The sequence below is a fragment of the Rhinatrema bivittatum genome, unplaced genomic scaffold (assembly GCF_901001135.1).
Source record: "Rhinatrema bivittatum unplaced genomic scaffold, aRhiBiv1.1, whole genome shotgun sequence".
In the NCBI taxonomy this organism is placed as follows: domain Eukaryota; kingdom Metazoa; phylum Chordata; class Amphibia; order Gymnophiona; family Rhinatrematidae; genus Rhinatrema; species Rhinatrema bivittatum.
Window position 1 is genome coordinate 1 of NW_021821502.1, and position 26,400 is coordinate 26,400.

At 44.5% G+C, this 26,400-nt stretch overlaps 1 protein-coding gene across 1 annotated transcript in view; it reads right to left on the reverse strand.

The window, feature by feature from the left end:
* Window positions 1-64: 64 nt before the first annotated feature.
* LOC115082701 (disintegrin and metalloproteinase domain-containing protein 19-like) overlaps window positions 65-26,400 on the reverse strand; it is a gene marked incomplete at its 3' end in the record, with an annotated part of 26,895 nt that continues 559 nt past the window's right edge. Inside the window, exons 2-10 of the mRNA XM_029586896.1 lie at window positions 15,860-15,972; window positions 11,773-11,968; window positions 11,246-11,354; window positions 10,580-10,784; window positions 4,601-4,678; window positions 4,112-4,220; window positions 3,925-4,015; window positions 2,634-2,718; window positions 65-136 (exon numbers count right to left, since the gene is read on the reverse strand). Of these exons, the coding sequence (XP_029442756.1) occupies window positions 65-136; window positions 2,634-2,718; window positions 3,925-4,015; window positions 4,112-4,220; window positions 4,601-4,678; window positions 10,580-10,784; window positions 11,246-11,354; window positions 11,773-11,968; window positions 15,860-15,972 (1,058 nt within the window). The remainder of the gene's footprint in view (window positions 137-2,633; window positions 2,719-3,924; window positions 4,016-4,111; window positions 4,221-4,600; window positions 4,679-10,579; window positions 10,785-11,245; window positions 11,355-11,772; window positions 11,969-15,859; window positions 15,973-26,400) is intronic.

A 26,400-nucleotide genomic window follows, 5' to 3' on the forward strand; every position in this document is an offset into this window, starting at 1 on the left:
TGGTGCTGGTCTCTTTGGAGGAGGCTGTCTCGTGAGGGCTGCCTGATTTTCGGTTCCCAAGGACCTGCTGGTTAGAGAACTTGTAGATGGCTTGCTGTTGCCTGTTTGTCATCACGGTCTCTGAAATTTTCCTAGGCTGAGGTTTAGATACATAGAGGTTACTTGCATAAGTAATGCGCACAGTACTGTTATTTTATTAATGTATAGGAACAGCTTTTATGGGCAACTAGATCATTACTATACTTCAGATTTTATTTTATTTTTTTTAGTGAATTTACTTATGCTTTAATATTTTGTAAATGGACATATCCCACATGAACGTACAGTAGCTGTGTACTCACACTCTTTGCGTTGCACACGTTCCTAACATATACACCTCCCATATGTACCAATAACCATACTTGATGCTTCCCACATGTACCCACACTCTGTTTCAGTACATTTTCCCTCTATGTCACATTTTGGGGCCTTATTCAAGAACAATTTTTTTCCATAGATGCAGCAAGGGGACAAGTCTTTTTTTTTTTTTTTTAATAAGGCCCTTAATCTACAGGCCCTGCCTCCACACTATCACATTTCCCTTCACCCTTCATATTCACCCCATACGTTTACCTCACTTTGAAAGGGCATTTGAGTTTGAATTAAATGCTCAACAGATGTTTGAGAACAAAGCTACAATATGCAGTTACACAGATTTTCCATCGATAAGCAGGCTCAACGAGCCATGCTGTTTGGGTGATGTCATCACGACGGGGCTCTGGTGGACATCCACGTCTCCAAGCTACAGTTTTTGAACTACCTGCCCTATGAGGTGCTTCCCACATAAAACGCAAGCCCGGTCTCTTCAGTTAGTTTCTTTCCACGCTCAGCCACGGACGTCTCTCAATCTCTCTGCATCTCTTCACATTCTCTCTCTTTTTTCTTTTTTCAATTGCATTAGTGATTCTCTAAACAGCACTTTTCAGTGCTACGATGTTGAACCCCCCAAAAAACTGGGGTTTTAGTAGGTGTGGACACAATGTCCATCACTGACAACCATAATTACTGCTACATTTGCCTAGGCCCAGACCATGACCAAGCAAAAGGTAGGGATTGCAGCTGCGTGTCTCCTAGGGCAAGAAGAATAGAGAGCGGTGAAGATTGCTAGCCTCCAGGAGCGGGAAAGTGCTTTGTCATCGGGCAGTTATGGGCCCTCTCCGAGGCACTCCATTCACTCCTCCCCGGGACCCAAGTCGATGTTGCTTGAGGTGGCCAGGAGGGCCTCATCGGAAAAGCCTAGGGGTAAGAAACACCCAATTCCTCCTTGGGTAGAGATTACCTCAGCACCTAAAAAAAACTTAAATCAGTTTCGATTTCAAAAGCTCCTGAAAAAGAGGCATTGAAAGCACCGGAGCATAAATGCCAGACTATAAGAACATGATGCATTGGAAACAACAAAGAAAGCACCGATACATGCGACGCATCGATGTGGTTGTCGGTGCATGACATATTGACTCGCACACCGACGCACAACACATCAAAGTGACCCTTGTTACATGGAGCATCGGTGCGACCTTCGACATCGATGCAGGTCTCAACACATGAAGCACCTGCGCCAAGACCAGCCAAGTTCTGTGCAACGATGCAGACTAGGCGTTCTAAGTCCATCGCAGTCTCCACAAAGAACTCTACCAAGCATGCGAAACAAAGAAGCAAACACTCAACTGATAGACTCAAATCACACAAATGTCCAATCCTCTCGACTGATCCCTTCCAGGAGATTCTTTCTGAGCATCCCTGGGTATTGCCTACTGCTTTACCGATTAGCTTTACATAGAAACATAGAAATGACAGCAGAAGAAGACCAATAGGCCCATCCAGTCTGCCCAGCAAGCTTTCACACTTTTTTTCTCATACTTATCTGTTACTCCGCCCGCTGAGTTCAGGGCCCTTATTAGTAACTTTCTGATTCTAATTTCCTTCCACCCCCGCCATTGATGCAGAGAGCAGTGTTGGAGCCGCATCAAAGTGAACTATAAGGCTTAATGTTTGAGGGTAGTAACTGTCGTATCGAGCAAGTTACCCTGATGTTTGTATACTCATACTGCTCAGATCAATGCCTTGTTAGATGTTGTCTGGATGTAAATCCTATTTCTTCATTCCCCCTGCCGTTGAAGGGGGAGGGGAATGAAGAATTAGTGTCATCACCTGATGTCCAATCTGTATGTTCTGACTTGTCATCCCATTCACACTTACAACGCTTTATTCTTCAGGAGGATCTTTTACCAAAAGCTAGACTTCCTGACCGAGAACAGGGATCTTGGAAGCAGACTATCTCAGCTGACTATTTCATCCCCATGAATGGTCTCTCAACCAGTCAGTAGCAGACCATATCTTTTTACACTGGGGTCGGCCTTGGATAGATGTTTTCTAGCTTCCTCACTAACTGAAGAGACCAGGCTTGCGCTTTGCGTGGGAAGCACCACGCAGGTGCAGCAGTTCAAAAACTTTAGCTTGGAGATGTGGATGTCCGCCAGAGCGTCATGATGACGTCACTCAAATAGCAAGATGAATTAGCCATGCTATCTATGGAAAACACCATTTACGGTAAGCAAATTTTCTTCGCATAGAAATATAGTATACAGGAGTCTCACCTTTCTTCCTTTGAGCTGAGTTATGAGTTTGAAGAAGAGGTTAGTTTGACCACCGACACTGTTCATGGCTGGAGAGCAGCAACCCCTGTGGGAAGAAGAGAGAACCAGAACTGAAATTCCTGTATTGGAATAAGTTGCTTTTCACAGGCCTTCTTTATGTAAGAGTATTCCTAGTGTCCCTAGACAAAAGCAAATGCCTCTTGTGATTCCCAGTGCTCTTGGATTAAATGAATTTCCAATACCCTGATTTAGCAAGTAGAGGATATTTGTGCCAAGAAAGCACCTTCTGTGCACCTCTGGAGTCAAACTACCATCCGACTCTCATCTCAAGAGTCAAACCTCCATTGCTTCTCTGCCTCTTTGACCATGATCTCGGTGCAGGGTCTGAGCTAGAAGGTGAGGGCAGTCTCTTCTTGGTCTTGTAACAGCTTAGAGTTAAAAAAAAAAAAAAAAAAAAGAGACGGGCCAAAATTGAATGCATGAAATGAATAAAATGAAGATTGGCTGTATACATGTAGGTCAACTTTCAGCCAGTTTAAAATTTGTGCGTACATTCATGATACACATAATTTAGCTATATGAAAAAAAGCTTTTGAGGGGGGAGGACTGTTAGGGATCTCTACATGCATAATTGGCATTTTCAAAAATTATGTACGTAAAGAAGATGCCATTGAGGTGCATTACTGTATGTCCTGTTTTGCAATGGGCAAACTTAAGCCCATATGTTTAGCTGCACAATAACCTAATAAACAAATTCCGTTTATGTGCACGCATTCTCTTGGAAAACCAGGTTTGAAAGGTATGCGTAATTACTAATTTTGCAGGCAGGCACATCACTGAAAAAAAAAAAAAATTGCCCCGTTCAAATTTGCCTTTGTGGTCAAAAGGTTCAAGGCAAGCATCCCTTACTTTCAGGTGACTGACTCTCTCCCAGGCCTCTTAATCTCTGGAAGTCACTGCCGATTGAAAAGGGGGCATTATTTAATGTGCCACCAACTACGTCTGCTCACTGGCTACCAGAGCCCCGGCACAGTGCCCGATTACAAGCCACACCAGACATGCCCCGGACTGGTTACCAGTAGGTAGTTCAGCGTTATAGGGTCTCTTACGTAAAATAGGAGAAAAGCCTTCGTGAACCTGGGCCCTCTCTTGAATACCTGCTTTTTCCAACCCTGCAAAGTCTAAAATCAAAAAAGAAGATGGGGAAAGTCCTGAAAAATGACTCAGAGCCCCAGGTCCTGTTTTAGGAAGCCCCTGGGGCGAGGATATTTCCAAAAGCCCCATCTTATACCTTTTTCTGTAGAAGCAGTAGCCGATGGAAACTCCAATCCCACACAAAACCAGGAGGAGAATTAGAATTCCTATTCCCACTGGTCCAATGCCTGAAAGGAAGGAATTAAGAACGGTGAAAATTATAGCAAAAAGCCAATTGCATTTATTCTCTCTTTCTAATCCAGTATAAAGAAGAGAACACTCACCCGGTGAAGGCAGCGGCCCACTGTCCACACTGCCTCCGTTTCCTGGTCTGCTACAAAATGGCGGACCCCATCCTTGGAAACAGTGGCAGTTGTTGTTGTTGTTGCAGATCTGTGGCAAGAAGAAAAAGAGATGGTGAGAAAGGATGGGTGGAGGAACGTAAACATGAGCGTGAAAGCTCTAGCTACACAAATGACACCCCCCCCCCTCTACACATGTGCGTTATAAATTCAGCTCTGAAAGACAACACTGGCCCCGCCTGCCCACAGAGCTGCTCCTGAGATCACACCTAGACACAGGGTCAGAAAATCTGTGCACCATGTGCTCTGAAAGCCATCTGTTGAACAGGCCCGGAAGAGGCCACGAAACGGGAGGCCCCGGCGACTGCGCTGTCTGCGGCGTCCCTGCCGGCTTCTGAGCAAAACGGAAGGGGAATGGAAGCTCCGCAGTGAAAGTTTAAAAAAAAACCCCACAAAAGAAACACAACATACCCCCTGACCATTGCACTTCTTGGTACATTCTTCGGCCTTGAAGAAGGAGCTGTTTCTGCACTGCCCCTCAAAGCAAATCTGTGAGGCCAACAAGAAAGAAAAATGTTTTAAAAAAAAGAAGTCCCAGGCTCCAGTCTCCCCATTTCTTGCCTCTTGGGCTTGTTCTTTTCATCTTAGGCAAGGCTTTATTATTCTTTCTGCCCTGTGCTTACTATTTACATCTGGTCCTGTGAGGCCCGCCTGGAGTGGTGCTAAGAGCCCGGGATGGAGAACGGCAGGAGAAAAACGAGTGGGCAGCACTTTCAGACACGTTATATGCTAATAAATCCCCAGGCGTAAAACAGAATGATCAGAGGGCTTCTCGTTTAAATAAAGTCATAATTAGTATTATTATTATGCTCTTTCTGGTCGATTTTTAAAAGCCTTACACGCGCCAAAGCAGGGAAATACACGGGTGACTTGGCCTGGCGGGCGGCTTTGAAAAACCGTGAGAGTCTGTGCACAAAACTTTGTTTTCACAAAAAGGGGCGGGGCCTGTACCCTGACGTCTGTGCGTAAGTCTTTATGCGCACAAGCACGGCGCCGGGGTCCCCTACCACATAACTTTATTTCTGCTATGGATGGCGTGTAAGTTGTGTAATAAAAAAAAAATAGGGTAGATAGCAGGGTTTTAAGGGTCAGGGCTAATAGGGTAAAAGGGAGGTGAGTTAGTTGGGGAGGGGGGGGGGGTTAGGAAGTCCTCTCCTGTATTGGGGCAAACTGGAAACGAACTGGGAAAAGAAGTAATTGCGTTGGCGCTCGAGCATAAGAACATAAGAAAATGCCATACTGGGTCAGACCAAGGGTCCATCAAGCCCAGCATCCTGTTTCCAACAGTGGCCAATCCAGGCCATAAGAACCTGGCAAGTACCGAAAAACTAAGTCTATTCCATGTAACCATTGCTAATGGCAGTGGCTATTCTCTAAGTGAACTTAATAGCAGGTAATGGACTTCTCCTCCAAGAACTTATCCAATCCTTTTTTAAACACAGCTATACTAACTGCACGAACCACATTCTCTGGCAACAAATTCCAGAGTTTAATTGTGCGTTGAGTAAAAAAGAACTTTCTCCGATTAGTTTTAAATGTGCCCCATGCTAACTTCATGGAGTGTCCCCTAGTCTTTCTACTATCCGAAAGAGTAAATAACCGATTCACATCAACTCGTTCTAGACCTCTCATGATTTTAAACACCTCTATCATATCCCCCCTCAGTCGTCTCTTCTCCAAGCTGAAAAGTCCTAACCTCTTTAGTCTTTCCTCATAGGGGAGTTGTTCCATTCCCCTTATCATTTTGGTAGCCCTTCTCTGTACCTTCTCCATCGCAATTATATCTTTTTTGAGATGCGGCGACCAGAATTGTACACGGTATTCAAGGTGCGGTCTCACCATGGAGCGATACAGAGGCATTATGACATTTTCCGTTTTATTCATCATTCCTTTTCTAATAATTCCGAACATTCTGTTTGCTTTTTTGACTGCCGCAGCACACTGAACCGACGATTTCAATGTGTTATCCACTATGACACCTAGATCTCTTTCTTGGGTTGTAGCACCTAATATGGAGCGAGGCGACACTGGCACGCACATGCGTGCTTCAGTATGAAATCACGCGCACATGTATGAGCGAACAGCCGATTTTAAAACCCGCACACATACGTACGTGCTTATGTTTTAAAATCGCCGCGCCCGAGTGCGCGAGCCAGCAGACGCGCGCACACGTGCGCCCTTGTGCGGGTCTTAAAATTTGCCTCTTTGGTTTGAACCGCCCACTGTTCTTAAGGGACTGTCCATAAATGACCTTGCACGGTTTGTCACAAATCTCCAAACCCCCTTTCATCTTAGAAACCCCCCTCCCCGTTGGAGTGTGACATCATTTATGGATGGCCCCTAAGTGTTGCTGGCTCTGTAGGCTCTTGGTATCTTTGGGGGCCTAATCCTTTCAGGGTTCTTCTGGCAGGCGCACAATGGGAGAAAACAGTTTTGAAAAATGTAAGTCCTTTAGGCCCAGATGTAACAAGAATTTTTCCCCCCCTCCCTGGGATACGAAACTCTCTGCTGAAGGTGCTGTGCTGAAGCAATAAGGCCCGCCAGAGCATCTGCCGCAGTGCGATCTCAGCGCACGTCCAGTGCCTGGCGTCTTACTGCCGCCTGACAGCGCTGGCACACGTTACTGGGATCGCTGGAGTGCCTTACTGAGATCATCACATGGTAGTTCTCAGCAGATCATTTCGTAGATGTTGAGGAAAATAAAATGTAGGTTTTTAATTAGCTCTTCAGGCAGAGATAACATTTCAGTCCCAGCCCTATTTATTTACATTTACCAAGCACTCAGCTGCAGAAAGTGACTAAGAGAACTCTAAGCAAGGAGTATCGATATCAAAAGCAGCGGACAACCATTTGTAAAGGCTCCCGTGTTGGTTACGAGCAGAGGATGTGCCACTTCCCTGCTGGGATCTGGGACTGGGACTGGAACTGGGTGGGATACAGAGGGCTGTGAAATGCGCCGCTCCCTCCACCCCCCTACAACATACACACACACCAGCCCTCCACCCGAAAAATGATTAATTAAAATGAAATGGAACCTCTCCCCCCTTCGAAAGATGCAATACAATTAGCAATAAACAAACAGGCCAGGTGTCTCCGATTCACTTGGGATGTTTATACGGGCACAGAGCAGGGAGAAGGAAGGAAGGCTGCAATCGTCTGACCCAATTCCAACTCATTCTAATACCAAGGACCAAACCTGAACTTAAGCCCAAACTAGGGGCCGAGCCTTCAGATTTTCCTGAAACAGAACAGAACTGGAGCCAGCGTTTGAAAGTGGCTGAGCTGGTACAGAGCCGGAGATGGAAATTCAGGTTACCGGCTCAGCCTGATGGTTTGACTGAACATATGTCGAGGTCCTGCTCACTGGCTCCAGAACGAATGGCAACGAGCACATTCATGGGCCACGTGTGGACTCTCTGACAACTCCCCAGCCTGGATGTGGGTAACAGGCCGAGCACGGCACCACAACACGTGTCTCCTACTGGGAGCGTTCCCAAGGTGAGGCTGGCTGGGAGAGGGGTAGAACTCAAGGGCCATCATTTTTGGTTTTCAAAATTACTGGTGACATTTTCGGTAACCACAGGCCAAAAAAAAAAAAAACCAGTTGTAAATCTCTGCCGGGAGATTTTTCAAAGCAAAAGCAGCTGCATCCTTTAAAGTGGAAAACTGATGCATGGAATATGGGAAAGAAGCCCCGGGGGGGGGGGGGGGGGGGGGGGGGAGGGGGCGTTGAGGCAACAATCGTCAGGGTTGGAAGTCACCATCTAAGAGGATAGATTTCAAAGGGACATCTGAGGGGAGGAAGTGCTAACGGCCCTTTAAAAAAAAACTGTGCGGCCGATGTGCGCATAACCTTACACGCATATTCGCCGCACATGTGCACTTGCACGCGCACAGGTGACAGACGTTCCAGGGATGGAGTGTGCGAGCGGGACCGGAATTTACGCACATACGTCTCTATTTTAAAAAAACCACGCGCGTTTGCGTTCTTTCGGCGAACCTCCGCGCCGTCGGTAACAGGTGTAAAAGCACTCACAGGGATCATCCACCCGCAAGACTTTTACTCGCGGGAAAAGCAGGTGGGAGCGGGAGAGGTAGCGACGCGAGTCCCTTTGCGACTTGCTATCTACAGGTTTTGTTTTTCGGGGGAAATGTATCCAGAGAAATAGCAGAGGCCAATCTCTGCAGGGACTTTTTGCCCAAAATAATTTTCAAAGGGGGGTGAGGTACGCTCGCACACATTCCCACTGAGAAGCAGTGCAAAGTCCACGGGGAAAAGTGTCCTTGAGCTTTCAAACAAGGGGGGGAGCTTCCGGAAATTTCCCCCCAAACTGAACAGCTAGGAGAATGCACGTTTTGGGTCTGACAGGACAAATAAAAGAAGCATTTCAGATTTATTTTTAAGTGCTTAGAATTTCTCTTTTGTTTCGTGCAGGCTACACAGTAGACTTGTGTGATCTTGCTCCGCCCCCCACTGTGCAAATGAATCATATTAATATGCCTTGTATTTCAATTTTATTATGTGAATTGAAACTGAACCGGTTTTGGCCTGAGCCAGAACCAAAATCGGAATAACTTCAGTCGCAGCTGAACCTGAACTGAACCAAAAAAAATAGAAACATAGTGGTTTGAACCTCTGATTATGATGTCGCTGTTTGCAATTCCAAGGGAAATATTCAAAGGCCACACTCACTGTCTGAAAATGAATCCCCACACTCCTCTCAACCAGGGAGAAAAGCACGCACGGAGATGAACAACGCGCACGCTTTTACCCATGGAGCCAATAACGTGCGCACTTTTGCATTCTCAAAACTCTGTGAGATATTTTGAAGGGGAAAAGGGCCTTCATAGAAAAAGAGGGTACAAATCTCTGCAGGGACATTTTTCCCCAGGGTATTTTTCAAAGGGGGATGTACGTGTGCTGCAGCAGTCAAAAAAGCAAATAGAATGTTAAGAATTATTAGGAAGGGAATGGTTAATAGAACGGAAAATGTCATAATGCCTCTGTATCGCTCCATGGTGAGACCGCACCTTGAATACTGTGTACAATTCTGGTCACCTCATCTCAAAAAAGATATAATTGCGATGGAGAAGGTACAGAGAAGGGCGACCAAAATGATAAGGGGAATGGAACAGCTCCCCTATGAGGAAAGGCTAAAGAGGTTAGGACTTTTCAGCTTGGAGAAGAGACGACTGAGGGGGGATATGATAGAGGTGTTTAAAATCATGAGAGGTCTAGAACGGGTAGATGTAAATCGGTTATTTACACTTTAGTATAATAGAAGTTAGCAAGTAGCACATTTAAGACTAACCGGAGAAAATTCTTTTTCACTCAACGCACCATAAAGCTCTGGAATTTGTTGCCAGAGGATGTGGTTAGTGCAGTTAGCGTAGCTGTGTTTAAAAAAGGATTGGATAAGTTCTTGGAGGAGAAGTCCATTAACTGCTATTAATCAATTTTACTTAGGGAATAGCCACTGCTATTAATTGCATCGGTATCATGGGATCTTCTTAGTGTTTGGGTAATTGCCAGGTTCTTGTGGCCTGGTTTGGCCTCTGTTGGAAACAGGATGCTGGGCTTGATGGACCCTTGGTCTGACCCAGCATGGCAATTTCTTATGTTCTTAACTGCTGCAACGCCCGGGGCTAAAAAGTACCTGCTGACTTCGCATCGATGCGGGAGCTGTTTGGTTTTTTTTTTCTTTTTAAACCGCCCCCCTTTGCACGCAGGCCCAATCGGAAGAGGCCGCGAGACAAACACAGCCTCTCCCACCGCGCCGCTGCTCCCGTTGCACTGCACGGCGCGTGAGAGGCATAAGCACCACATCCAGCTCTGCCTGCGCCCTGCGAGAGACCATGCACTGAGCGCCTACAGTGAATCTCAAAAGTTGCGCTGTGCGAGAGAGTTAAGTCATTTACCGAACTGTGTGGGCGGAAGAATTATTTCCACGGCTGTTGCGGAGCGAGAAGGAAAACAAATCAGCATGAAAGCCTTTATTTATGGCAAAGGAGGGGATAGCTCCAGTAAGGAGAAGCGCCCTCTTAACGTTTTGCTGTAAAAGACTTCTTTCGATACCCTTTCATTTATGATCTCTTTGTAAAACAGTCGGCAGAGACCGATTTCTCCAACGCCGCATTTCACCTTTTCTCTAAAGCATTAAATTATCCCTGCAGCTTCCTAAACTTTTCTCTCCTGGCTGCCCTGCACTTACCTCCCCCACTCCCGCCTCGACCTGTCAGACCTGGGCAGGAAGACGCGAACGCAAAATCTTTGGAGTGGCTCAGGCCGAGACCCATTTAAATATTGCTTTTTCAAAAGCTTAACCAGTTCCAGTACCGGGCAAAGAACATTTCCCCCGGCTCAGAGTCTGGGCAGAGCCTGCCACTCACGTGATGGGCCCCACATTTGGTTCCGGTCATCACCAGCCCCGGGTCCAGCATGTCCCCTTCCTCCTCCGCAGCTCTGTACACGTGCATTCCCCGGCACTTGATCCGCTTCCCCTCCATGGTGACGGTGGTGTCGATGGGAACCGCGTTGGACTCCAGTGGCTTAGAAGCAGAGCTCTGGCACTGAATCTTCCCGCACTTTGCATCCCTGGTTCAAGGCAGAACAGGAAGATTTGTATGAGATTAATGGGGCTTTATTGGGGTTTGTTTGTTTTTTGATCTGGTTATTTATTTTTTTTCTCCTTCTCCTTTGGGCTTCCAGGTCTATAGCCGTAAGCCTCCCCAACTATCTGCGGAGGGTTTGCCCCTATTTTAATATTCCCCTGCCAGCTCACCCAAGCCAGAGCCACAATCCTTGGCCAGAGGCCACCAAGCAAACATGAATCCTAAATCTGGCCAACAGGTGAGCGACAGCTGGGGACTCCCTCCCCCTAGGAGCTGTGAACGCTACCTCTTCAGCATCCCTAGACCCGAGTGGGCCAAGAAGCGGAAAGCCATGAACTGGTGCCCTCTGCATGGCAGCTGACCAGGCCGGCTCTGGGTCTCCCTTCTCAACAGACGAGCACGGTGCAGCATTATTATTATTTTCTGCGGCCTGCACACGCTTACCTGGCGTCACATGCTCTGTATTTGCCATTCAGATCCTTTCCGCAGTTGCCGTACTGGTCGCCGGCAGCGTTCACCTTCTCAAAGCAGATCTCCGGCGCGGGCCTCGCTCCTGAGGGACGAGAGCAACACAAAGTCAGAATGGTGGAAACGGTGACCCACACAATCACAAATCAGACTTTTCCTTTTCTTTAATGGTCATTGGAGAACAGTTCAAACCACACCTAGCCTGAGCCTATAGCTGAGCAGTGATTCCAGCGGCAGCTAATAAACCTATAATCTATCTAATCCTACCATAGAAAACAGAATTAACCAAATTAAACCCAGCAGTTTGAAAGCATGACTTAATACATCAGCAATAAGAATGAACAGAATTTGGAAGCTGATCCTACGGGTAACTTAGGTCTTTGTTTCAGGTCCTTGAACCAGATCTGACCAGCCATCCTTAACAACCTAAAAAAGTTAAATGCTGACCTGAAAGATCACATCGTATCTCCGTAGGAATTCATATTTCTCCAGAAGGCTCTTACCGGCTCCCCACAGCTGGGAACACTGCTGTTCGTAGGTGAGGCACATCCCGCTGTAGCAGTAGGCCTGCTCGTCCTGGCAGGCCGTGCCATCCAGCTGGTAATAATTAGAGGGGCAGAATGGCGATTTGCCCGTGCAGTACTCCGGGAGGTCACAGGGCCTGGACTGCTCCCTGCACAAGATTCCAGGCGGCTTCAGCTAAAATAGACAGGAGAAGAAAAGGTGACTTTTTCTGCTGACCTTTAGCTGATCGGGATTTTGACAGCAGCGCAGCGCAGCGCGGGCCCAACCTGACCTTGTGATCCACGGGGAAATGGCGCCGCAACCCTAGTTTCCAAGACTCTCAACCCTGCTCCCCCCCCCCCTCCACCACCCCAGGATATGAGATTCCTGCCTCAAATGCACCCCCAAGGGATCGAATCCTGAAGCGCGTTTGTGATTCCCCCCCCCCGGAAAGGAACTAGCAGGGCTGGGTGAAGGCATGCCCAGGCTGAGGCCCTAAGCGACGTCAAGTTTAACCGGTCCCACAGCATTACCAAAAGAAAAAAAGTATGTAAAATTTTACATTTAGTAATTTATTTATTTTTTTTTTGTATTTAGAGGCTGCTCATAATCTGAGACTCTTAAGCTGTAGCGAAGGCAGCCTGGGTGTAAATCCAGCGCTGTAAAAATGAGAAGAGAGGTGAAATAATCAGTCAGGGTCCTAAACGGACATCGCTGAAACATAAGACGTCTTCGGGGGGGGGGAAGTGCAGATGGTTTTTTTTTGGCACTAGTGGACCATGAAATCACACTAAGGAATCAGAGTAAGTCAAGCCAGATGGTGCACTGTAACCCCGACAGGAGGAGGAAAGATGCCGTCTCTTGTTATGCGGAAAAACACGTGCACGTATAACGGACACCTTGAAACTTATAGAGCAAGAGGATGAGGAGCGTGGCTGGATCAGTGACAAATGTTGAGATTACTTACCTGGTAATCTTCTTTTCCTTAGTGTAGACAGATGGACTCAGTATGAATGGGATAGTATCCGCGTGCTAGCAGTTGGAGACAGATCTGACGTCAGTACGGGGGCGTATATAGCCCCACAGGAAGCGCAGCGACTCAGTAATCTTCCTTGCAAAAGCTGTTATGGATGTGTGTACTGACGCTCAGTGAAAAGTGAAAAGTGAAAACAGGATTCCCCTGACCGATTGACAGTGGCTGGAGACCGCCAGCATTCCCAACCGGAAAGCGTTGACACCTGGTAAAGTGCACGCTCTCATGTAAACAAAGGCATGGCTTACCTGGAACCGGTGAAACTCATGCACACAGGCAGCTGGGCGGGATGCTGAGTCCATCTGTCTACACTAAGGAAAAGAAGATTACCAGGTAAGTAATCTAAACATTTCCTGGCGTGTAGCCAGATGGACTCAGTACGAATGGGATGTACAAAAGCTTTACCTCCCACCTGGGCGGGAGGCTGCCTGAGGACTATGCAAAACCGCCCTCGCAAAAGCTGAGTCCTCCCTGGCCTGGACGTCCAGACGGTAGAACCTGGAAAAGGTATGAAGGGAGGACCACGTCGCTGCTTTACAGATGTCTGCCGGAGACAGCATCCTTGATTCAGCCCAAGATGCCGCTTGGGCTCTGGTAGAATGAGCCTTGACCTGTAGAGGCGGAGCCTTCCCAGCCTCCACGTAGGCGGCTCTAACGACTTCTTTAATCCAGCAGGCGATGGTGGGCCGCGAGGCCGCTTCATCTTGCTTCTTCCCGCTGTACAGGACGAACAGATGGTCCGTCTTTCGTAGATCTTGTGTAAGTTCCAGATACCTGGGCAGCAGTCTGCCAATGTCGAGATGGCGTAATAAACGACCTTCTTCAGATTTCTGCAAACCCGCCGTGGTAGGCAAGGATATGGTTTGATTAAGATGAAACTGTGAAACCACCTTAGGCAGAAAGGAGGGAACCGTACGAAGGTGGATAGCCTCTGGAGTGATCCTAAGAAAGGGATCACGACAGGACAGTGCCTGTAACTCGGAGATGCGGCGTGCTGAACACACCGCCAGCAAGAATACCATCTTCAAGGTGAGAGAACGAAGAGACAGGCCCCGAAGGGGTCGGAAGGTGGATCCAGCGAGGAAATCCAAAACGAGGTTGAGGTTCCACAAAGGCACAGGCCACTTCAGTGGCGGACGAATATGCTTGACTCCTTGCAGGAAGCGAGAAACATCCTGGTGCTTGGCGATGGTCTTGCCATCCCTCCTGGGACCATAGCAAGACAACGCAGCCACCTGAACCTTGATGGAGCTGAGGGACAGACCCTTCTGAAGCCCATCCTGCAGGAAATCCAACACAATAGGGATTGTGGTTGCATGTGGATTGGCGCCATGAGTGTCGCACCATGCTTCAAATACCCTCCAGATCTGGATGTATGTGAGGGATGTGGAAAACTTGCGAGCCCGGAGGAGGGTATCAATCACGGGCTCAGAGTAACCCTTCTTCTTCAATCGAGCCCTCTCAAGGGCCATACCGTAAGAGAGAATTGAGCTGGATCCTCGTGAAGAATGGGACCTTGACGTAGAATCTGAAATGAGAAGAAAGAGAAAAAATCAAAGTAGTCTTGGAAAGCACGCTCAACTAGTGTGCAGGCACTCCAAACTGCTTTGGAGACGGAAATTACTGAGTCGCTGCGCTTCCTGTGGAGCTATATACGCCCCCGTACTGACGTCAGATCCGTCTCCAACTGCTAGCACGCGGATACTATCCCATTTGTACTGAGTCCATCTGGCTACACGCCAGGAAATGTAGGATTCTTGCTACATTTTTCTGGCTTTAGCTCCATTTCCCAGCACTGCACCCCTGTTCCTTAAAAACAAAAAAACAAAAAAACAAAAAAAGGTGCTTATTTCTGGTTTCCCACCACTCCCTCGCTGGCCAATCACATCCACCTAGAAATCTGTTCACCTATTGATACCCCTGAAGAGTTGCTGCCTACAGTGCTATTCAGCCAGCTCAGATTCCAGCATGAGATGAGCAAATGCGAGGATGACTGAATGCAGCTGAGAGATCTGCGAATGGACAGTAAGCAGGGTTGAAGCCTTGGCAATCAGTGCCGCTGCTGCTTACAAGTTTCAGACTTGTGCTAATGCAACCTCTTTTCTGTGTCTCTTGCTATGAAAACCGTATTAACAGTACGAGAATACACCAACTGTACATAGAGCAAAGTCTCTCAGCTTCATTACACTCTACACAGTTTGATCTGGTGGTTTCATGAAGCTGTGGGGCTGATAGTATTAAATCAGTCCCAGGCAGAGTGGACAGTTCGATCAATCTATCTCATTCTTGATTTGTCGTAGAGCCCCCACCATCTGACCAGAGGACCTTCAGCGGAGCTATGTGCGAGCCTTTACTGGAATAGCAGGGGGAGTTGCATTGGCAGGGCTGCTTGAGCAGACAATAATGGAACAGCAGGGGGGTCTTCTAGAGCTATGTGGACAGCCGCTATGGAAATGGCATGGGCCACTACAGATGCAGAATGAGATGGAGGATCTCGTGAAGGCCTTTGCATGTAATAGCGAATAGAACTTAATGACAGAGTGCATTGGCAGAACTGTACAGGGACATAGTACTGGGACTGATACGGGTCAGGATTGTGATGCATTGATAGAATTCCAGTAGCAATACAGCACGGCACTGCATGTCATGACTGAGGCATTTCACTCAACGCACAATAAAGCTCTGGAATTTGTTGCCAGAGGATGTGGTTAGTGCAGTTAGCGTAGCTGGATTCAAAAAAGATTCGGATAAGTTCTTGGAGGAGAAGTCCATTAACGGCTATTAATCAAGTTTACTTAGGGAATAGCCACTGCGGTACAACGGTTTAACTACGTCAGATTTCAGTACTACAATTCTACTGGGGTACTACAGGTATAGATTCGTATGGGTTGACGGTGCTATATGGAATGACCCTGATGAAAACTGCCTACACTGTTTGCCTGGCTCACTCTAAGGCCAGTTTCTGGGGGGAGGTTTAGCCATAATTATGCAACTATTGCTTTCTCTGTCTTAGGAAAAGGGTGGTTATAAGGAGTAACACAGGTAAAACCCACCTTGCACTGATGGCAACAGATTCCATGAGCACAGTCAGCCCCGGCCTTCAGAGTACAATTCTTGGCATTGCAGCATGGATTCTTACATTCCTGAAGGAAGACCCCCCCAGCACCTTTAGTGCAGATAAGAAACAAATCTCCACAAAAGACACATACACACACTGCCCATTCCATCTCTGTACATACACAGCATATTGCCTCTCTGCTACTAACAAGGACTAGCACTCCAAAAACACAATCCAAGCAGAGTTTAAATATTTGAATGAAAGAAGAACAGCTGTCCAAGATGATGTGTGTATATGTGCATGTGCGCGATATATATATACATATACACATATACATACATAAGTAGTATAATGGGTACACGATCAAACTGATTGACAGGTGAGATAAGGATGACAGCAGCCAATCAGCGTTCACTTCCGGTCTAAGCCCCGCCCACTCCCATAGAAGTGAATGGGGCGTAGCCACGCCCCTCCCACCTCATCCCACCCTCGACCACACCCCGGCCACACCCCTTCCGCCACAGGCCCCACCCCTTCCGCAGCCAATCAGCGTTCACTTCCGGTCTAAGCCCTGCCCAATCCCCATAGAAGTGAATGGGGGCGTAGCCATGCCCCCTCCCGCCTCATCCCGCCCCTCCCCCGCCCCCACCCCTTCCGCCACAGGCCCCACCCCTTCCGCCCCTGGCCCCACCCAGACCCCATCGATGCTCCTCCCTTCCCAATAGAAGTGAATGGGGAGCCCCTCCCACACCCCACCCCCAAACCGCCCCCCCCATGATGTCATGGATGACCCCGCCCACACCCCAACCCACACCCCCTGTGACGTAGCAGGTATGACATCACGGAAGTCCACCCCACACCGCCCCCCAAAAACACCCCCCCTAAAACGTCATCAGAAAGATAGAGAGTTTGTTTAGAAGAGGTTTTAATTTAATGTTTACATTATGTTTTATAGGAAAATGAAGGATCTTTACAAACAGAAGAATATGGAGACACACCAGGTATCAAAATGAACTGTATTTGCTGCTTCTGTCCAAGTATAAAAGAACCAGATACATGTGATAAAAAAAAAAAACAACAATCCTGAAGATGTGCACGATTTCAGCTGGTGGAGCTATATAGGATTCCCAAAACCACCGCCGGTGCATGGAGTTTTTCGAAAAACAACATTTAGATCAATCGTAAGGGTGTATTCTTAAAAAATGTCTATCTGGCATACGGTATGAAAATTGCGAAGGCTGTGTTCGACGATCCGAGTCAGGATGATCATAGTTGCGTTTATTGGACTGCCTCTGACACCCAGGAACAATTAAAGACCGCTTGTAACAGGTTGTGCTTAGAACGTGTTTTGAATCTTGTGGTATTAGCAGCATATAAACGAGGTGTATTAAGCCTAAACAATGACGATATGAATCTGATCGTATATCTTATACACAGCGTGAAGACTGCTGAAAATCCTGTTCAAAAACTAAACAGTTTGCTTAAACCTACAGATGAGATTTTAATGATAAAATATATAAATGCCATCATCTATGGGAGAAAACACCAGTCCTTTTTTAAAAATGTATAATAAAGCAGTCTTTGTTTTTTCTTGTCTGTATTTCAGAAGTATGTATTGACAATGAAATACTTTGTAATATTTTAACAAATTTTGCCATGTGTATAAATTAGTTAATAAAAACAACTAATAAATATATCAGAATTAACAAAATGTGTCAATTGTGCTTTAAGGTGATATGGAAGTTTTTAGGGGGGGGATATCTTATGGTTTTATTAAGTCTCTTTGATATCAATGCACAGGCTGTAAAATGTTTGATACAGCAACTATTTCATTAACTAAGGAATGTATATTGCTATGAGCTATGTGTGGGGGGGAAGTTGTCTGGATCCAAGATCTGTAAATGGTTAATCTAATCAGAATGAGACAATGTTTGGAAGGGAAAAAAAAAAGACCAGAATGACAAGACATTCAAGAGAGGCCAATTTTTTTTTTTTGTAAAAGTGCCCCAAGACCTAAGAGGGCGCTGGTAACACACTACCTTTCATGAACAAAAGGGGGGATGTATATTGTAATGAGGTAGGTGCGGATAGCTGTCTGGGACACATAATCTAATCAGGGAGAAACAATGATCAGCAAACATTAAATCACAAAAAAAAAAAAAGAGGTTCAACATACTATAGTTTTGTGAATGGGCTTCAGATCTAAAGAGATATTGATAATACATACAAAAAGCCCTGTAAATGATAACCCAAGCAAGAGAACAATCTTATTCTATAAGATGTCCATCACATGATGGAGAGGACAGGTAGCTTTTTTTTTTTTTTTTTCAATACACAGGTTTTGAGGTTTGTTGGTGGTTACGCCCCACCTAATGCTGGTGATAAAAGGGTATAGCCGGTGACCAGAAAAGATTCAGCAGTCTGGAGTTTGAAACAGAAATGGATTCTTCAAACAAAGAAAAGCAGAAGCCTGTGTTTATTAATAAAATGTCACTTACTAAACGAAGAAAACAAAGAAAATTAAAAGGTGAGTTAATAGTTTTAATGTATATTTTTAGATATGATTTTTAAAAAAACAGTAGTAAAAACAGTGTTTGTCTGTTTTATCATTAGAACAGGAAAATATTGCAAAATCAGACACACATTTGAACATAGAAGAAGAACAGCCTGGATGCAGTAATGCCTTAGAGAAAAAAAAAAAAAAATAGAACAAGGCATTTCTGACAGCAATACAAATAATGGTGAGAAATAGGTTTTCCTTAATGTCTATGACCCCCCAAATGTCTCTCTTTTTTTCCTTCATAACAGTCAACGAAGCAGAGATCTATTTACAAAGACATCAAAAGTGTGTGTGACCCTGTGTTTATTTTATTTTGTAATTTTTAGAATGTGAAAATGGTGCAAACAAAACTATTTCCAAAAGAAAGAGAAAAGAGTCTGAAGATGCAGTTGAAGGTAAGAAGTATTTTTTTATATCTGTACGGGTAAAACAACAATTAGTTCACAGCTGTGTAAAAGAAAAGGTATTACCATTTTTTGTTTTTTTTACATAACAGACCATGAGCAGCATATGCCAAAGAAAACTGACAAAAGACCATACAAAAAACAGAGAGATAAACAAAAAAGTAAGAATCTATACTGTTATAGTTTAAGAAAAATTCTTCTTAAAATATTGCAAAAAAAAAGTATGAGCCCACCCATGTTAATTATTATTATTTTTTTTAATTTTAGACCGTGAAAAGACTGCTAAAAAGCCTATTTCCGAAAGAAAAGATGAGAGAGACAGCAACAGACCTGTGCACAGGTTGGAAGTAGAGAAAGAATGTGAAAGCATGTTCTTAGATAATTGTACCGATGACAATGTTTCAGGGGGGTTGGTAAATAATTGTATACCAGAGACCTCTGAAAATGCAGCTGTAGAAAATGAACCGGTTAATTTTGTGCAATTTGTGAGAAGGTGGAACCGTGATTTAGAAAAATTTAATGGCGTGCTTTATTCAGAGGAATTTCGTTTTATTAATTTAGATAGAATAGATTCTTTCATAGATGCGCAAAATGTTGTGAGACAAGGCATACAGCATGTTCTAAATGAAATAAGCCATAACGTGTCCCCCCATGATTATATACAGATTCATTTACATTCTACAGGTTTTCATAATTCTTTGTATTCGGGAAAGTTAAACCCTCAGGATTTGAACGCTGATGATTTCTTAGATCAAGTTAGTAAACTCCTGCAGAGTTATAGAGAGATACAGTTTGGTGAGACATTCCGCATAGTCATTCTTGTTATAAGGAACAGAGGGGGCGGGTCACGAAGGGTTTTAAGGTCTATTCTGTACAGTCAAATCATACATAAAAAGAGAAGGCATTTAATAGACTTGAATAACACAGATAATAAACTATGTTTTGCAGGGAGCGTTACAGCGCTCATGTCACCAACAAAGCTCACAGATGCAGAGCTATTAGACCGTGCTAAAAAACTGTACACAGAGCTAGGGTGGTCAGAACATAAAAAGGTCATGCTACATGATGTCTCAACATTTGAACAACATTTGGGTATAAACATAAGAGTTGTGCTTTATACAAAAGAATGGGGATGTTTTAAGACAAAGGACAGACCTGAATTCCAGAAAACTGTATTTATATTTCTACATGATGACCATTTTTATGGAATCTTAGATGTAAAAAAGCTCTATGGGGAGCGAAACTTCTGTCATTTTTGCCAGAAACCATATAGTCACGATCATAATTGTACATTATGGTGCCGTCTGTTTAACAGCAATGTGTGTAGACAATATTGGGGTACAACAGAGATGTCCGAAATGCAGGCTGTATTGTCATTCTCAAGAGTGTTTAGAAAGGCATACGGTTCTGGCTTTAAAAAAAAGAAGTTGAGTGTTTTGCTTAAAATACTGTGTGAAAAATGTGAATCGTATGTTGATAAAAAACATAAATGCCGGGTCAGACAATGTAAGCTTTGTTCTGAGCCCTTGATCGCTGGCGACAAGCATTTGTGTTTTATGCCCCCTATTGATCATGCACAAATATCTGAAAAATATATATTTTATGATTGTGAATGTGTTCATGAAACAGGCTTTCATGTTCCAAATTATATATATGCAACAGATTTAAACACAAGAAACTGGGAGTTCAAAGGTCTTGAGAGTATTTCTAAGTTTGTTAAGATTTTTTGTGACAAAAAGTTCAAAGGATACACCTTCATAGCGCATAATTCTAAAGGCTATGATGGTTATTTTGTAGTTAGAGAGCTGCTAAAGGAAAAGATGGATGTGCGCTTGTTAGCTCAGGGTGCTAAGCTCTTAGAAATCACAATAGAACCCCTGGGTATACGGTTTAAAGACTCTTTAAATTTCCTGCCCATGAAGCTTAGCAAGCTTCCGCAAGCCCTGGGGTTTCAAGGCTGTAAGGGTTATTTCCCGCATTTTTTTTAACACCAGGGTTAATCAAAATTATGTGGGACCTATGCCCGATGTTGAGTATTATGGAGATGGGTATATGATGTCTGGAGAAAGAGAGGAGTTTTTAAAATGGTACAGGGACAATCAAAATAACACCTTTGATTTACAAAAGGAGCTGGCCTATTATTGCCAACAGGATGTGAACATTCTGAGGCAAGCTTGTGTCTTATACAGAAATGAAATCATGGCTTTGACAGAGAGAGATGTGGTTGTAGAGCAGGATGGTGGATCTAAAACTGTGAAAAGGTGTATAGACCCCTTCCAATATATAACACTGGCATCTGTGTGCATGGCTATGTACAGGTTTATGTTCTTAGAACCCAAGACCGTGGCACTCGTCCCTCCAGACAACTATCACAGACACACAAAGAGATATTCAACACCCTCTATACAGTGGCTGATGTATACAGAGGCCACAGAGCAAATACAGATCATCCATGCTCTAAAGGGGGGTGAAAAGCAGGTGGGTCCCTATTTTCTTGACGGTTATGCACTTATTGATGGGGGTACCAACAGCTTTTGAATTTAACGGCTGTTTTTTCCACGGTTGTCCGAGCTGTTATAACGATAAAGACCAGAACCCCTTAACGGCTACAACCTTTGGTTTTCTCAATTACAAAACACAAATCAAAGCAGATTTCCTGAAAAGAAGAGGGTTTAAGGTCATAAGCTTGTGGGAACACGAATGGAAGAGAATGGTGAAAGAAAATATCAGGGGTTGTGCAGACTTTCTGGTTAAATCAGGCCTGCCGCAGCAGCTAGTACCCAGAGATGCCCTCTTTGGTGGTAGAACCAATGCTACATGTTTGTACTATAAAGCCAGGGCTGATGAAAAAATACATTACTATGATTTTACCAGCCTCTACCCCTTTGTCAATAAAACCAAGGAATACCCTGTTGGCCACCCGCAAATCATTTATGACAGCTTTGGTCCCCTCTCAGACTATTTTGGGCTTGTTAAAGCCAAAGTGTATCCACCACGAAAGATCTTTTTCCCAGTATTACCGGTCCGTGTGAGCGGTAAGCTCATGTTCCCACTGTGCCGCACATGCGCCGACAACAGTCTGCAGGATATGTGCAACCACACGGATGAGAAGAGAGCCCTCGTAGGGACTTGGTGCACTGTGGAGATGAATGAGGCTGTTGCAAAAGGGTATGTGGTTGCTGAAATATGTGAAATATGGTACTTTGAATGTAAATCTGTCAGCCTGTTTTCTGAATACATAAAAATGCATCTCCGTCAAAAACAGGAGGCCTCTGGTTACCCTCAGTGGTGTACCGATGTAGAAAAACAAAACATGTATATATCTGATTTTTACAAAAAAGAAGGTGTAGTTTTAAAGCCTGAACAGGTTAGTATAAACCCCGCAAAGCGTCAAATTGCCAAGCTTTTCTTAAACTCTTTGTGGGGGAAGTTTGGTCAAAGAACAAACCTACCTGTTACAAGTATTGTGAGAGATCCTGACGATCTGTATAAGTATTTGTTTTCACCCGAATATGATGTTTCATCATGCGATTTTATTGATGATGAAACAGCCTGTGTGACATGGAAGCATTCAAAAGACCGCAGCATATTGTCAGGTAATACAAACATCTTCATTGCCTGTTTCACAACTGCTTATGCTCGTTTAGAACTGTACAAACTGCTTGACAGTTTGCAAGAACGTTGTCTGTACCACGATACAGACTCTGTGATTTTTGTGAGTCGTGAGGGTGCCAGCGATCCCCCTTTGGGAGATTATTTAGGACAGTTGACGAGCGAGATACCCGCAGACGAGCATATCACAGAGTTTGTATCGGCTGGCCCCAAAACATATGGCTACAAACTATCCAGCGGAAAGACCTGTATGAAAGTGAAGGGGTTTACGTTAAATGTAGAAAATTGTAAAAAGATCAATTTCACTAATTTGAAAGACCTCGTCTGACTATAAAACTGACGCCGTGGACAAGAGTCCTAAAAAGATACAGGTACAACAATCTGGGATCATTAGAAACAAAAAGACCTGGGCGATAGAGACCGGCCTACTTAAGAAAACACAAAGGGTCGTATACGATAAAAGGGTGATAAAAGAGGGTTTTAACACGCTGCCTTATGGATACTGAATTTGTGGATGTGCGCTGGAGGCACCCATTTTCGTGTATTTTAGCCGGACCGTCAAATAGCGGCAAAAGCTTCTTTGTTAAAAACCTGCTAGATCACGCTGGACGTGTGTTGACTGACATGCCTGATAATATTGTATGGTGTTATAGTTGCTGGCAACCTTTGTATAAAGAAATGCTGTGTAAATATCCTTTTATTACCTTTATGGATTCTTTGCCTGATACTTTTAATGATGATCAACTGTTTCCAACCAATAAAATAAATATGGTTATTATAGACTATTTGATGGCTTCTGCTTGTAAAAGTGATGAAATCGAGAAAGCCTTCGCACAATACGTGCATCACAGAAATCTGAGTATTATATATATTGTACAAAATGTCTTCTGTCAAGGCAAAACAAGCAGAACTATAGCCTTAAATACCAAATATATGGTGCTCTTTAAGAATCCTAGAGACAAGTTGCAAATCGCTATTTTAGCCAGACAGATGTACCCCGGTAAGTCACGCTTCTTTTTAGAAGCCTATGAGGATGCCACCAGAAAGCCATATAGATATCTCATCGTGGATTTAAATGCTACGACCCCTGAGCGTTACAGATTGAGGACAAACATCTTTCCACCAGAATGGACCATGGTATATTGTGAAAAAACACAACCCCTCCATAAAAAGAAGTGAATATATATTCTCCCCCACATATTTGTTTTGTGTGTGTCCCTGAGATCATGTCTGCTCGCTTAAAGCGGAACCTAGCCCTTTTAAAACTTTTAGTTCAAGCCTCTCCGCAACGGAGAAAAGCTATCCTAAAGGCCGCTTCTAACGATTTAGTGGGGGCCATAGCGGAGATCGCACTAAACACTCTGAGAGGTAATGTTCCTTTATCACAACAGCAGATAAACATCTTGAAAAGGAAACGTCAAGCCATAAGGATTTTGGGTGATAAAAGAATAACACTTAAGAAAAAAAAGAAGCTGGTCAAACAGTCAGGGGGGTTTATCGGGCCTCTGCTAGGATTCGCGCTACCCACTCATCACGGGGCTTTTGAGCTAAAATACTAATGCAGCACACAGAAAAAATGTATTTAGTGTCTAGTCAACAACTTGACCATTTGAGAAGCCCTTCAGTTCATGAGGAAAATATTAGAACCACAGCTGTTCAAAGACTCGATGAAGAAATGAAGGTATACTTCAAAGTTCTGGTATGTCCTGAATATGAGAAAGCCAAACGCTATTCAGAAGTGCTACAGCGATATCTGGTGCTTAACAGACACGGAGAAATGGAAAAAGAAAGAATAAATCTGTATCTACCCCCCACAGGATGATACAGCAACCCCTCTGCATTTCTAGAGCACAAAAGCCCCCCAGACCCCATCCTGCAGGAAAGTGTTAAACAGCATCAGCATTGCACCGTAGAAAAAATGCAGAAATACTGCTCAATAAACTGTCAAAGAATAAGGACATTGCATCCTGGGAGAGTAATGGGACTTTTGTATACAAGGGAAGACCTGTAAGTGGCTCTAACCTATTAGACCTGATTCGTGGAGAGCTACACAGACTCGTGCTCTTTCACATCGGAGGATACCCAAAGGTTGGGGAGAGTTCATGCAAACCCTGGCAGAATTAAACATGCCCTCCCACCGTCATGGGTAATCCAGCCAACAGGGATCTGCTGGTACAGCTCAAGGAAAATCCTTCAGCGACAACTGCTGAAATGTACACAAAGACTGTAAAGTGCAAAGACCCCCTCCCCCGTAAAAGACGTAAAGTACTTGACACAAACAGATGGTTGAAGTGTGTAATTATATCTTTTCAAATAAAAAAAGGCTTTTTTAAATATAGACTATAGACGTTTGGTTTGTTTTCAAAAAACTCTCAAGAGAGATTGTTTTTATTTAGGATTAGTACAATATTCTTGGTACGGTACACACACCTGGGGGGTATGAAACAGACAGCGAAAAGATTTAGACATACAACATGTTCTCTGTTTGTTGTTTTTTACAAATTGTAAACCATTTTGTCATTTTGCAAGGTTCTTCGGAATACAGTTTTAAATATTTTCAAAAGACAGCCCTTTACAGCGTTGATGTAGGAAAAACACACAGTGGTTACCGCAGGTTGTAGATACAGGGTGTTGCAGTTGTTTGCTGCTGTATAAAACATCCTCACAATGTTTATTGAAAAAGTTCATAATACTGTTAGGGAAGAACAAACTATCAGGCTGTTGCCCGTAGGAGTCAAAAAATTCTCCTGTGCTGTTTTCAGTCACGTATATTGCTAGCCAGTGTTCTCCAGGAAGGTCGTGGGGGTGGGTATTTACCACCAAGCTTGCAGGTTTCCTTTCTATTTGTACATCAGACAGCCAGTCACTGGGTAGGACGTCTACAAAAGATTTTGTAACATACGGATCCTTCTTTAAAATACGGTAGATCTGTACGGTGTTCATCATCATAGATAATCAAAAAGGACGTTCCTTCTGTGGTTAATTTCTATCACGTTGTCAAAGACACCATACACAATCATATTCACCGTGTGTGGCAAAGCGATGGCAAAACGGATTTCAGCCCGCAGATTACCGGTTTTAATCAAAGAGTAGTGGTCCGTGCACTCTTGGTCGGGTGATAGGTCAAAGGCCAGTAAGGTATAACCTTGGTAAAACTCTTGACGATCAATCAAGAGAGCACTGTCTTTCAAATGTTTACCCGTTGCTTGAACCAGCTGCATGTATTCTCTGATACAACCACCATTATCGAAATCCGGTTGGAGAGGTTTCCCTGGGACTTGCTCCCCATCCACATACAGCGCAGCAAAGTTAATATCGTAATGTTTAAAATTGAAGGGGTTTTTAGAGTAATTACCGCTGAAAGCGTCATTATCCACAAAGCCCAATACGATAATTTTGGGTAATTGTCCCAAAAAGAGGTTTTCCTGGTTAGTCACATGGGCGCCAGCCGGTATGCTAAAGACTTTCAGACTTACACGGTCCATGGCGTACTTGACATTAGCTCTCAGCAGCGCTTCTGCATGCCCCGAGCGCACTCCCGGTGACACTTTCACTCTCCTTACAAAGAGGGCTGCAGATAAAATAATGAGTTTGTACCTCTCGTTGGCATCTCCGCTCATTAAGCAGAACGTATCTTTGTTCCGCGTTAGTTTAATTTTCACATCCACGCCATTTATGAGCAGCTTTTCTTGAAAAAAAACAGATCGCTATGTAAATGTCCCAGAAGCTCTACTTTATGGCTAGCGGCTGTAAAAACAGCTCTTTCGGTAAAACCTTTATTACAGGATCCCACGTCTCTCACTTCATGGTTTCTGGCTGTGTCTTTATAAAATAGGCCGCTTGTAAACTGTGTTTTGAGAGGACCCTCGCCATAATTGAGAAACTGTTCTATGAGGGCTCTGTAAGGGTAACAGTTGTTGCTCTGACTAATGAGTCTATCTCCGAGAGTGACATCCAGCT